This window comes from Aegilops tauschii, chromosome 5, assembly GCF_002575655.3.
Source record: "Aegilops tauschii subsp. strangulata cultivar AL8/78 chromosome 5, Aet v6.0, whole genome shotgun sequence".
NCBI classification, from domain to species: Eukaryota; Viridiplantae; Streptophyta; class Magnoliopsida; order Poales; family Poaceae; genus Aegilops; species Aegilops tauschii.
In genome coordinates, this window is record NC_053039.3 from 497853614 (window position 1) to 497867809 (window position 14196).

General features: G+C 43.1%; 1 protein-coding gene across 2 annotated transcripts; it reads left to right on the forward strand.

Annotated features, from left to right (window-relative positions):
* Positions 1 to 7466: 7466 nt before the first annotated feature.
* Positions 7467 to 12591, forward strand: LOC109773227 (calmodulin-binding protein 60 D). Of its 2 annotated transcripts, none has more exons than XM_020331928.4 (15): positions 7467 to 7695; positions 7806 to 7863; positions 8017 to 8153; positions 8560 to 8611; positions 8706 to 8758; positions 8906 to 9381; positions 10121 to 10281; positions 10500 to 10697; positions 10796 to 10988; positions 11062 to 11190; positions 11320 to 11417; positions 11504 to 11615; positions 11713 to 11807; positions 11928 to 11988; positions 12265 to 12591. In XM_020331928.4, exons 1-15 carry the CDS (start codon positions 7595 to 7597, stop codon positions 12324 to 12326), a joined length of 1986 nt encoding a protein of 661 aa, XP_020187517.1. In that variant the 5' UTR covers positions 7467 to 7594; the 3' UTR covers positions 12327 to 12591. The 2 variants fall into 2 exon arrangements, with proteins under 2 accessions (XP_020187517.1, XP_020187518.1); XM_020331929.4 differs by having other exon boundaries at positions 12268 to 12591.
* The last annotated feature ends 1605 nt before the right edge of the window (positions 12592 to 14196 follow it).

The following is a 14196-nucleotide window of genomic DNA, read 5'->3' on the forward strand; positions in this document are numbered from 1 at the left end:
TACAAACAGCAACGCGTGCAGGTTAAATTTCTCCTGTTTGTGCTCATCCCACGTACGTACACCGTTTCCATTCCACAGCTGTAAAAGTTCTTCAACTAATGGCCTTAGGTACACATCAATGTCGTTGCCGGGTTGCTTAGGGCCTTGGATGAGAACTGGCATCATAATGAACTTCCGCTTCATGCATATCCAAGGAGGAAGGTTATACATACATAGAGTCACGGGCCAGGTGCTGTGATTGCTGCTCTGCTCCCCAAAAGGATTAATGCCATCCGCGCTTAAACCAAACCATACGTTCCTTGGGTCACCTGCAAACTCAGCCCAGTACTTTCTCTCGATTTTTCTCCACTGTGACCCGTCAGCGGGTGCTCTCAACTTCCCGTCTTTCTTACGGTCCTCACTGTGCCATCGCATCAACTTGGCATGCTCTTCGTTTCTGAACAGACGTTTCAACCGTGGTATTATAGGAGCATACCACATCACCTTCGCAGGAACCCTCTTCCTGGGGGGCTCGCCGTCAACATCACCAGGGTCATCTCGTCTGATCTTATACCGCAATGCAGCGCATACCGGGCATGCGTTCAGATCCTTGTACGCACCGCGGTAGAGGATGCAGTCATTAGGGCATGCATGTATCTTCTGCACCTCCAATCCTAGAGGGCATACGACCTTCTTTGATGCGTATGTACTGTCAGGCAATTCGTTATCCTTTGGAAGCTTCTTCTTCAATATTTTCAATAGCTTCTCAAATCCTTTATCAGGCACAGCATTCTCTGCCTTCCACTGCAGCAATTCCAGTACGGTACCGAGCTTTGTGTTGCCATCTTCGCAATTGGGGTACAACCCTTTTTTGTGATCCTCTAACATGCGATCGAACTTCAGCTTCTCCTTTTGACTTTCGCATTGCGTCCTTGCATCGACAATGACCCGGCGGAGATCATCATCATCGGCCACTGGTTCCTCTTGATCTTCAGCAGCTTTCCCCGTTGCAGCATCATTGGGCACATCGTCTGGTTCCTCTTGATCTTCAGCAGCTTCCCCCGTTGCAGCATCACCGTATTCAGGGGGCACATAGTTGTCATCGTCCTCTTCTTCTTCGCCGTCTTCCATCATAACCCCTATTTCTCCGTGCCTCGTCCAAACATTATAGAGTGGCATGAAACCCTTGTAAAGCAGGTGGGTGTGAAGGATTTTCCGGTCACAGTAAGACTTCGTATTCCCACATTTAGGGCATGGACAACACATAAAACCATTCTGCCTGTTTGCCTCAGCCACTTCGAGAAAATCATGCGCGCCCTTAATGTACTCGGAGGTGTGTCTGTCACCGTACATCCATTGCCGGTTCATCTGCGTGCATTATATATGATTAAGTGTGTCAAAAACCATTACAGAACATCATGAATAGATAATTAAGTGACCAAATTAATAGAAGTTCATCATCACATTAAAACCAAAGTACATACATAGTTCTCATCTAACAACATATAGCTCTCCAGAGCATCTAATTAATTAAACCATACATCTAAAGTAAGAATTTTTTTCTTTCAGAAAGAAGATAAGAACAAGAGGCTCACCACGGTGGTGCCGGCGACGAGATTGGCGCGGGCGATCGACGGCGGTGAAGGGGGGATTGGGACGTGACGGGCCGCTAAACCTAGACAAATCTCGAGGAAAATGGAGTTTTGAGGTCGAGCTTCGAGAGGAGAAAGCTTAACTAGTGTGGCTCGGGCATTTCATCGAACACCTCATGTGCATAGGAGGTGAGCTAGAGCACCACAAAGCCCTCCCCTCGCCGGCCAGAGAAAAACAGAGCACTGGAGTAAAGGGGTATATATAGGCACCTCATTGGTCCCGGTTCGTGGCATGAACAGGGACTAAAGGGCAGCCTGTGGTCCCGGTTCAAGCCACCAACCGGGACTAATGGTGGTGGGCCAGGAGCGAGGCCCATTGGTCCCGGTTCGTCCCACCAACCGGGACCAAAGGGGCCAGACGAACCGGGACCAATGCCCCCACGAGGCCCGGCAGGCCCCTGGCCTCACGAACCGGGACCAGTGCCCCCATGGGTCCCGGTTCTGGACTGAACCGGGACTAATGGGCTGACCCGGCCTGAACCAAAGCCCTCTTTTCTACTAGTGTGTATGTGTGGTTAGCCTTGGCACCTTACTAGACCACACATAACTTATTCCGCTCCAAGCATCTGGCTACACATTGTCGAGAGTAGTAGAAAGTGTCGACTTCGTATCTTAATCATACTTGTTAAGTTGCTGGAGCTCTAAACGGATAGAACACCCAAGCCTTCAATAATAGCATTTTTGAGGAACCACCAAGAGCTCTACTAGCTATTTACTAACAAGAAAATAATTGATTGGTCAATACGGAAAGTCTATCCGAAAATCCACAAGACAGGCTAGACCTGCCTAGTTAAAGTACACCCCAAAACATTTCTAGGGTCGCCACCCCGACTACACCACGATGTCCTCCGCAGCCTTATCTGCACTGGCGGAGCTACAGCAAGGCTGGATGGGCCATGGCCTGCCCAGCCCAGAGCAAAGACAGATGAGGCTTGGGATTAGACTGGGCCATTTTGAGAAAAATAGTGAGTATCCCTTTGTACCGGCCCACCCAAATTTGCCACTGTAGCTCCGCCACTGCTTATCTGCACCATAAACCAAGCCATAACGCAAAGTGGCAAATCAAATAAGATACGGTCAATAGTCTTCTCTTTATCGCGGAATGCACAAAGTTTACTACCATTGTACTTTATCCGTTCCAAAATAACTGAAGTTCTAGATTTATCCTAAGTCAAACTTGCTTAAGCTTTACCGAGCTTATAAGGAAATGTGCCAAGATCTACAACACCAAATACACAAAGTATGAAAATATATTGCATAAATAATCTCTAGTACTAATTGGTGTTTAAAATGTTAATACATTTTTCTCTAGACGTGGTCAAACTTAATCAAATTTGACTTGGGAAAAACCCCATACTTCAATAATTTTGAAACGGAGGTAGTAGTTGTGCTTGTCTAAATTATCTTCAATCACGAGGACACCTCCATACAGGAACTAAAATTGTAATCATACACAAGAGACGGCAGTCTTCACAGTTGTTAAAAAGGAAAAAAGGAAAAAAGGAAAGCTATATAGCTAAAGTTTGTAGTTTTAGTTTTGGTCTGGCAAGATGTGAACACATATTGTTGTTAGGATATCTAGAAAAATATTTGTGAATATCACCCTCCTAGTTGAAGTTTACAAGATCTCTCGAAAACTATAGGTTGAGGGATTTGATTGCTCAGCTAGGTCGAAAATGGATTTTTCAATTTTTCATTACATAATCATCCGTAGTTATTTTTTTCTGCCAGAATCGAAAGGACAATAAAGAACCTACGTCCATTGGCATTCAAAAACAGTGAGGTCCGAGGTGTTGATTTTCAGTTGGCTGCAGAGTTCAATCTTTTTGATCGGCCAGTTTCATTCTCTGAACATTATTTTCTCTGCTTTGACGTCCGTTTTGAGGCTGTTCCCAGATACTTGAAACTTGTTTCTTTTTGAGATACTGGAAACTTGTTTCTGGCAAATTAGCAGGGACAAAACTAATTCATCCAGCTGCATGTTAATTTTGTTATTACTACTGCAGAGAACTCATGTGTTACAATCCGCCCAAGCTAGAGAAGGAAAGTCTCGATCGTTAAAAAAACACGCTCTAAACCGCGTTCAGCTTTCCAGGAAGAAGCAGAGTGCATATCCGCGTTCAGTGTTCGTCCGATCCGTAGGGGGATTTGGAGACTATAGTTCTAGCGCTCCAGCGGTAATCTTGATGAACCGCAGTCCTGCATGGTCTGACCAAAACGCCCAGAAGATCCCCTGAAACCCCACGGAAAATGGAGGGAAAAGGCACAGAAAAACACCCCGTCCTACGCCGCCAAGTCAAGTCTCCGCTCCCTGCCTACGGGGTTCGCTTTAATTTCCCTGAATTTTGTTTTCGCGGACGGGAGCATCGCAGGGATTACCGCGTCCGATCCACGCGCGCCCGCGGGCGACGCAGCGCCTCCATCGTTCACACATGACATCTTCAGCTAATGGCGGCTTGTGCTAGCTATATAGACGGCCTCCCGCCATCTCCTCTTCTTCATCTTCGCGCGTGCTAGTTGCTGCTTTTTTTTAGGAATGACCGGGTGGGGATCAAGCTGGTTAATTGATGGCCTCTGCATTTTGTAGGTGGGTTACTTCTGTAAGTTCCTATGCATTTTGTAGTTCTTATGCTGGTTAACTAATGGCCTCTGCATTTTTTTTTCTCGACGCATGCAGGGGCAAATATTATACTAGACGGCCTGCCAGCGACAATATGACAGAGAGGTTGTATACAGGGTTGATCATGACAAGTTGTTGCTAGCACGGCATGATTTCTCTCAAGCAAGAGGATCGCCGAGCTCACGACTGACGACCCTGCTATGGAAAACAGTTCAACAATCTGGAGTTGGCCTTAGCAAGCGAATAACAGATCTAATAACCAAACTTACATGGTGATTTGGGCTTTTAACTTTGTTGAGATTGTTCTTCGGCTTGAAATTCCGAATGGCATTTCATCAATGGTACTTGTGTTTCTAAAGAGGAGGAAGATACTCGCAACGTACCAATCATGCATGGTGGAGGGTGGGAGTAGAGGTCCAGGAAAGAAAAAGGAGATGGTTGCTAAAAAACATTTTAAAACATTATGGGATGCAAATTTTCTAACAGATACCGGTGGGACATTTTCCGTGCACTAATGTAGGACATTTGGGCAGTTTAAAACTTTAAATTGAATTGCCAAAACGTCATACATTAATGAACGGAGGTAGTAGTTCCATGTGCACTAACAAAAGTGTACGCTGGTCCAAATATTACGTTTCCAAGTGCCATGACCTATATGTAGTCTCATAGCTCATGAACCTATGTTTGCACTTTACGTTTAATTAAGTGTCATAACCAATATTAGTAAAAATGACATTTTCCTATGAACTTTTGTTGGTATACTAGTGGTGGACCTAGGACTTAAGTATTTGGGGTGCCAAACATCAATACATTAGTACTTCCTCCGTTCCACAATGTATTGCATCTGGATATTTTTTGAAAAGTCAAACTTTATAAAGTTTGACCAAGTTTATAGAGAAAATATATTCATATAAAATACCAAATACATATCATTAGATAATCATATGACATATTTTCATATTGTATAAATTTGATACTATAGATATGCATAGTTTTCTCTATAAATTTGATCAAAGTTAGTAATGTTTGACTTTCCAGAATATATATGCACTATATTATAGAACAAAGGACGTACAGAAGTTAGGGAAATTACACTACAGTAGGATACTTGGGGTTAAAGATCATTGTAAATCCAACAGATAGTCTAAAAAGGAAGTACATTAATACAAAACCCCTAAATTGCCACTAGTTGGTACATAGTCTTGTGAAGTGAGCCATTTGACAGTATCCGATGCAAGTTAGACGAACGAAAGGGAGAAGGAACCAGGGCAGAGGAAGAAAAAGGGGGGAGAAAATGGATGAAAAGGAAGAAGGATGAGTGAGAAATGAAGATTGCACGTCGAGGTAGTAACGACCATAGTCAAGAGGTTGATCAATGTCAAAGGGGTAATGAGCTTTCTGTTGGGCATAGCAGATGACATGATTGGGGTGTAGCTTGGACGTTGTAAATTGTAATAAAATGCCATCCCATCATATGGGATTTTCTAGATGGTTGACCGCATGCTTCCTCTGTTTTTTTATGCCAACGGTCATGCATACCTATAGGGGCTTCTAGGACAAGCCGAAGACACTAGTTTCCAAGACACACCGTTCAACTGTGCCAGTAGGTGCCCTCACTCGCATATAGGCTCAGAAGCAACAATTTTCCCATCTAGGGTGGCAACTACAGTTCATGGCGAGGTTTAGGCACGACGATGTTCGTTGTGTATATCCAGATTTGGAGGCCCATATGGCATCATAGTGGTACTCTCCTTTGCAGTTGGGGCCACATCCGCTTTCCCTCGGTGTGGGGCGGTGGTGGAGTCTAGTGAAAACTCCGCCAGATGCTTCTCATGCCCGCCGTTAGCGCCATAAATGTCGTCCCTCTCTCCTCCCATGGAGGCAATGACATGGTTCGACCTCTTTCCCCTTCATGTTAGAGGTGAAAAATCCTGGTTTGCTTTGTGGTTCGGATGATGGCTAGGTTCGGTGTCGTGTCCTTGTTGGAGGCATTGGCCATAACTTTTTTTGTTGTCTTGGCTTCTTTGTGACTATGGTCGACGGCAAAATGAAGCTTTTATGTGATCGGGGAGATAAGTGGTGGCTGCCTAGCCCTTATTAGTCACCGGCGGTTGGTAGGCTCATAGGTTGAGCATGTGGGGCATGGTTAGCCCTCCCTTGATCTAAAGCCAGAGGACATGGGTCCTATCTAGTCTCTAGGGATTCTTCATTTTAATAAAGGCTTGTTGGACATCAAGGTTGTCCCCTATTTGTGACAATCGAGGGTTGGTCCCACAGGTGGGCACCCTTGCTGTGATCACACATCGGGTGCGTAGGGATGCCCCACGAGTCGTGTCCGGTGCCTTCAACTAGTAGCGGAGTGATGTTGGGTTCATTGTTGGTGTGTCGTGCTTTCTTCTATTTGTATTGTTCCTTGATCTCTTTTCGTAAGGGCATCTCCAAAGGAGACCCTCAAAGCTCCGGCATATGTCTGGATTGTGGTGTCCGGACCATTTGTTTCGACTTTTGTCATCCAATTGGGACATCGTCGGTCCACGAAGTGGTCCGGACGTCCGTTTCCGGCAAATCCGCGACAAACGCGAGGGAGTTATAGCGGTGTCCGGATATCCACTTGACCAACAAAAAGCCATCACATGGTCCTCGTCTCTTTTATCTCTCCGCACATGCATGGTCTCCTACCCTCTCTTTCTCCCATCAGGACAAATAAGGATTAATTTATGAACAAGCGTTGGATGGCTCTCTCCCGCATCATGTCCGCGAACCACGTCCGGACATAAAAATAAACATACATATACCGGAGTCATTTGCGGGTCAGCTTTGAAGATACCGTAAGTCGGTTTCTTCAACAGCGCCACTATGTATCATTCATCCGGTTGACTTTATTTAATTTAAAGTTGACCTGTGAACTTTCTATGTAAAAAGTAACCCATTGTCTACAAAGTCAAAATGACGAGTAAGAGAGAGAGAGAGAGAGAGATAAATGTCCTTGTCAATTAGTAGTATATTAAACTGAAAAGAAAAAGAAAGAATAAACTTGAGTGGAATCTTTTGGTGGAGCTAGCGCGTTGGCGGGGCGGAGGCAGCCGGGCCGGCCCGAGCAGTCCCCCACCCTCGCACGCAACGCGGTTGGGTCTCCCTCGCAGTCGAGCCCCGAGCGGCCCGCGAGCGCGCGACCCTCTTCTCCTCTTCCCTCCATTTTTATATATAGAAGCAGCCAAAGCTCGCCTCCCAAAGCCTCCCAAAGCAACGGCATCGCCATTCCCCACTCTCTGCTCTGCTGCCTACTGCACTGCCGCTCCGCCACACCGCCGCAGCGCCCCCACCCACCCCGCGGAAGCGCGTGATGGCGCACAAGCGGCCGCTGGAGGCCGCCCCGCCGGAGCAGGAGGCGCCGCGGTCCCCGAGGAAGCGGCTGCGCCGGACGGTGCTCCTCATGATGTGGCTGTCAGTATCTCTCCAATCCTCCCCTACCCAGCCGGCTAGCCGTTCGTCTCCTTCTCTCGCTTCCTTCCTTGATTTGAACTCACCGGCCGCGCCTGCCCGCTTCGCCGCAGGGAGAGGAGGAGGGCGAGGGCGGTCGCCGTCGGCCAGATGGCGCAGATGGTTCGCCAGGTGAGGCCATTCCTTCGCGGCTCCCGGCCGGTTCCCCTCTCTCCGCATTTCCAATTTTTTTATTTCTATCCCGTTCCTCCTTACTGTGCGTTTGGTGCTGTGGCGAGCGATAACTGAAAGTCTGGTGGGTTTTGATTTGTTTTCATGCGACAGGCCCAACTGGATATGGCCAAACTGTTTATGCTGCTCATGGTGCTTGTGGCGCGGCTTGGCTCCATGGAGAGGCTGCTCCTGGACCTCCCCAACATAATCCAGACATTGTTGGCGCAGCAGTTTGATGTTCTTCAGAGGTACACACATGTCCATGCCTTGAGATGTCCGAATATAGGAAATGGCACATTTCAGGAAACTGACTAGAGTAATAATTGAAGTCCTGGTTTGCTTTTCTGGGAACTGCCAATTTTATCCTCTGATAAGAAATAAACAGCCATCGCTATGCCTAATTGGCAAGATTGCTGTTGGCAACATAACAGCTCATATTTTTCGAAACGAATACTTGATAAGCATAGTACTATTTCAGGTTCAGGTTATGAAGTTATATTCATGAGTCATGGATTTGTTCTTCCTAAATATATGGAAATTGTCTCTATGAGTATATTTTATTGAGTATTCCACTTTGGAATGTTGTGGATGTGATGGATAAAATGCATCCTTTGTTTAGTTAATTAATGTTATCTCTTGTTTTGTATCCAACAGATCTTTGATGGTATCCATACAAGATACGATTCGATCATCTGTACAGACAGAGGTTAGAATCTGGATCTTTATCTGTGTAATAAGTATATTTTGTTTATCTGTACCTGCACTCTATCCTAACTACTTTTGGCTATGTTATGCAATAGATACAAGGACGACAAGCAGCTTCACTTCCTAATGGCATTAATGAACCTCCTAGGTATCTGCCATTTTATTTTTCTCGCCATACATGTTCTTTGATTCATGTCATGATCCTTACTGTCAAACCAAGTATTTGCTTTCAACATAATCTGGGAAGTTTCCTCTTGTCACTGCCTCACTCTCATCTTATTTAAAAAAAATATAGGCAGATATCAGAAGGTTTTCCTGAAACTGGAGGCGTCACTGGAGTCAAACTGCGCTTTGTCGATGTTGACAGACCAATAGATACACTTTTCACCGGTTGCTCAGTACAATGGCAGAATGGAGGAAACGCTAAGGTAGCGATATTTGAAAATGATAGGCAAATCATGCAGGGAGACCTTTCTAAATTGCAAATTGAGATTTTAGCAGTCCATGCTGATTTCTTTACTGAGCAAGGGCAAGCGGACTTCACCAAAGAGGAATTCAACAAGCAGATATATATGCATAAAGGGAAAGAGTTAGTGTTGTCAACTGTTAATCTAACAAATGGCGAGTCCTCTCTTGGTTCCTTCCTTTTTCCAGAGAGCTCCCATGGGAAAAAGTTAAGATTGACAGCACGAGTGAAAAGGCAGGTTCTTACTACCAGAGTTCAGGAAGCAATCACTGATCCTTTTGTCGTCAAAGACCGCCGAAGCGAATGTGAGTATATTAAATATATTGCATTGGAAATTTAATACACTGTAATTTGCTCATTCGTGGTGGAACCAGGGAGGTCCTCCCTGTTCTTCCATTTTATTTTATTTTTGCTCATTCAATGAAACATTTATTGTCTCCCATAGTTAGCTGAAGAACAAGCTCGTCCTATAAGTGGCTGCCAGGCTAATTTAAGTTTAAAAAAATGTTAAACACATATCATATCTTCCATAAAATTTTATGGCCTTGTGCAGTGACATTATTTCATCTGAAACATTATATCATAAAAGAAAAACATTATTTCATCTGAAAATATGAAGTCTTAGCACTAAATGTTCTGCTTTTAGAAGGGAATGGCTTGTTCCGTCACAAAAATTCTGTAAATTAATATCTATGGGCATATAATATCCCAAATACACACTGACAGCCAAAACTGTATGACCTCCTAGGTGCTAGGCGGAGGCTAACCGCCTCGCGTAGTGGTACTTCGAATCTGACAAAACTATACTTAATACTGTGACTTGGATTTGGGATTGCACTTTTCTTTGGTCAATACAGATCTTATTTAGAGTTGACTATTAGGTCGTAGATTAATATCTAAGCATGGTAAATCGATTTATTGTTTACCATGTACATTAATCCTTTTCTCAATGCCATTATCATCAGATGCAATGGTAGCCAGAATGAAGCAATTGCATCTTAGCAATCTTATCTTAACACATCCTACAATTTTGTTTACTTTCAGTAAATAAAAAGAGTTATCCTCCATCTAAAGAAGAAGCGGTACATTGTTTGGAGAAAATTTCTCTAAAGGGAAAACATTGTGCTATCCTTGTTGAGAAAAATATCACTACAGTGAAGCACTTGATGCGTCAGTATCACAGGGATGAATCTGTTCTCCAAAAGGTAAATATAGTCATAATGATACTTCTACAGTCTTCAGCGTTTCAAATTACCTGCAATAGATATTAGTTATTAGTTAATCATTGTCGAAATAAGATATCCAACATCTCTTAGGAGTTAGGACTTATTTGGATATGCACTGCTAAATGTATTAACATGCACTATAATATCTGGTAGCATTTCATTAACTGATAAGATAACTCCCAATTTGTGGCAATTAGCTTATTGGCATGAAGAAAGGGGATTGGAATACCATGATTAAACATGCCAACACGTCTGTTCCTGGGGATGAGATCTATTCCTATTGGGTTCCAGAGGATAATTGTGAAATCTTATTCAATGATTTCTACGATCTTGTGGGTAAGATGACTGATAACTATGTTCCTTACAGTGTCAACAACGTCAATCAGTTTCCACAGGTATTATATCTAATACTGTCCCACTTCTATCATAGTTAGCCAGTTGATACTCACTAAAATAATAGTGCTGGCAATTACCTTGAAAAATTCTGTTACAGCATAAAGTGAACAATTGGAAAAAGTCTGCGTATAAGAAGTTTGACGAGCTGGAGAGCTCAGGTGGTCTTACCCCTGATTACTTCATGAACGATGGCCGCCCTGTCCGTGCAATGCCTCTGAACAATGATGCAGGTCCTTCTGTACAAGCTAGACCAACATGGCAATATCCTAATGGCATGGCCGCACAACATGGTGATTTTTAATATTTTGTTCCATCACTGATCTTTGTTGCGCTACATGTTTCTCTAAATTCAACTTATTGCAGAATTTGGTGATCGACGCCCATTGAATGGGTTCTCACGGGCCGCAGTCCTGTCAAACAATGATGCTGGTCCTTCAAACCAAGAAACACTGCCGTTTTCACAGCCCACGTATGGACAGACTGTGCATCAAGGTCAATATTAAACACCTGCATAATTTTGTATCACACATCCTCCATACTGTAATTGCTGCTTCATCGCAAGAATTTTTTATATTTTATGCCTTCTGAATTCTGATAGTTTTGGGGATCAACTTGCTGTAGGAACTCCTTACTATCTGGCCCAGGGAAATTTCATAAATGATCAGGGACAGGGATCATTTTCAGCAGAGCCAACTATTCCGTCCCACATTCCTGTACCAGTAAGTTATAAAGTTACCTATGGCACAATCAACAATTCCATCCCACAGTTTTTCATTGACAGCCTGAAATGTTTCCTGGATGGTAGGTTCCAGAGGATGACCCAATCACATTCACAGCTGCAAGTCTAACTGGCCAACAGAATGGACACTTGAGCTTCTCGACAACTGATGCTCCTGTTACTTCTTATCCTGTAGCAGGTGTGCTTGCTACGCCCAGTTTTTGTAATTTATATGCAGTCTTTTAGATCAATAATTCTCAAATCACTTCTCCATTATGCATTGTTGGGTGCTGAAGGTGTCGCTGGGACTTCCTCAGATGGAGTTAGTCTGGGAACCTCTTCAGTTAACAATGTGCAGGCTGACATCTTCAGTGGGTTAAGTCCATTTGAAGTACGTTTTTAAATATATCATGGGAATCATTCTTAAGAACAGAACAAATATCTTCACAAACGATTTTATGGAAGTTTTTTTCTTCCCTTTTCTATGTCATGATTACGTTTGTTCTTGCAGTCAGAGGAATTGCTAGAACTACAAACACATCTGACAGAGGACTTCGTGCAAGCTAACATCGGTATGTGATACTATTTAAGTTACTTCTGTTGCGGTTACCTCTGTTGACAATTAAGCTCCAACAAAAGTCCTTTCCAGTCAGAATTCTTTCAGACTTCGAAACTAAGATGAGATGATAGTAAATTAGTGTTTATACCTACAGAATAACTAGACCTTGTATGCATAACTGATGAGTACCAAATTATTGAAATGCTGGCCCCTTCAAAGTTACAATTAGGGGTGAATCTAAGATCTTCCTTTTGTTCCATGCAATGACGGAGCGTTTGTTTCATTTCAGCAGAACTGCCGAATTCCGACAGCCAATTTTACGGTTATGAACATGACGGCGGCGACCGCTGATTAAACCACGAAGCAACTGAACTGGCTGTCCTCTACCATAGTAAATTATTCAGTGTAACTAAACATTTGTTGTAGATATGAATAATTTTTAAATAGCAACACATATTTTTTCATATTGCTCCATATATGCTAAATTTGCTACCTGTTGCAGTAAAAATTTGTCTTGTATTCTTAAAGAACAATCTTTTACAAAAGAGAGTATTTGGCTTGCATTGAATCCTGAGAGCAAATATTCACATTGCTAAACATTGTGTAATCCTGTTAATCCATTTTTTTTGTAAGTTAGAGTTTTTCCTGGGTATGTTCACACATTTTCAGTCATAGTATGATGTGCATCACGAAAATGTTCTCAACAATTTGAACATGGTAGTAAAATACTCACAGCAGAAGAGATACTAGAATAGCTACATACGTACAACATTTCAGTTTGTTTCTTAAACCCAACAAAGTGAGCTGCATGGGCCGGGCCATTTTGGCGAGCGTTCTTTGCAATACTATATGTCCAACAGTTTCAATGGGTTATTCTAATTTCTCTTTGTTTTATCGTGGCCATTCGGTTTTTCTGTTCATTTTCAAAAAATTCCGAACATTTTCCACAAATTTTGTGAATTAAAAAAAATATGTTTTCAGAAATGCACACATAATTATTTTAACTGTTCTAAAAAATTTTAAAACGAAAAAAATAAAAGGGAAAATTTCTTAAAAACCCGAATATTTTAAAATTTTGGGAATATTATTTAAATATTGTAAAAATATTAAGAAAAGAAAAAGAGAAAGAGAAAAGGGATGGAAAAAAAGGAAAAAACGAACATGTAATAAATGTAAATGAAAAAAGTAAAAAAAGAAAACGATAACCGGTAAAAATGGGCAGAGAAAACAAGAGAAGAAAAAAACCCAGAAGAAAACCTTCCTAAAACCGAGAAAACCGCACCCAAACCCTCCCAAAACCAAAAACCGAGCTAACACTAATTGGGCCAGCAAAGGAGCAATCGTCGTGTGTGAATTGTCGGCAATTTAATGGAAAGAACGTCAAATAGGTATTACCTTGTTTGTTTCTAAAAAAAGGTATTACCTTGTTTGGGTTTTTTTTTGAGCATCAGGTATTACCTTGTTTGGTTGCGTACCTGGTCTGAAAAAGGCTTAATGTGAAAGAAGAAGCTTCATTTCAGACCTGGCCCATGGGAAAAATAAGCTGATTAAAGTAGTATTTGTTGCCAGGTTGTTCCCGGCCGACCGGTTCCTAGCACCCGGTCCAGGATAATCAAGGCTCCTAAGTCATGGGCCAAACTAAGCAAGGGTTTGAGGTCACGAGGCTAGGTTAGCTCATATTCCTCTTGACAGCCTCTAGGCCAGGCGCAAAGGGACAAGGACATCAACCAGCTTGTAGATACGAATGAGGTGGCTATAGAGTTTGAGAGAGAAGGGTGGCTTGCCGATGAGAGCTGGTGGGAGAATTTGAGAATTTCCCGGCGGCGTCTTCAAGGTGCCTGCGCCTGGAGCGCTACTAGAGGCCCTTCTAAGATGAACTGAGCCGTGGATCTCTCGTGCCTCTTGATCATCCTCTCATAGTTGACATGTTATCTGCTCGTTGGATTAAGTTTTTCACATCAATCTCTTCTGTGGGTAGTGTGTGAGTCTTTGTGATTTTATTGAGGTTTCAATGATAGCAGTGAGGCGGTTCTTTCAAATTTTTTTGTATATCCCGCTGATATATTTTTCCCCTCCAGTTAGGAATTGCCGCGTGGCGTGAATTCTAGAATTCCGTCTCTGAATTGTCGTTCAACCAACGGAGGGCCTTTCACATATTCTTGATGATAGCCGCAAAGGCATCCTGTTGTATCCCAAACTTGAATTTTGTAAGAAGTCGAAA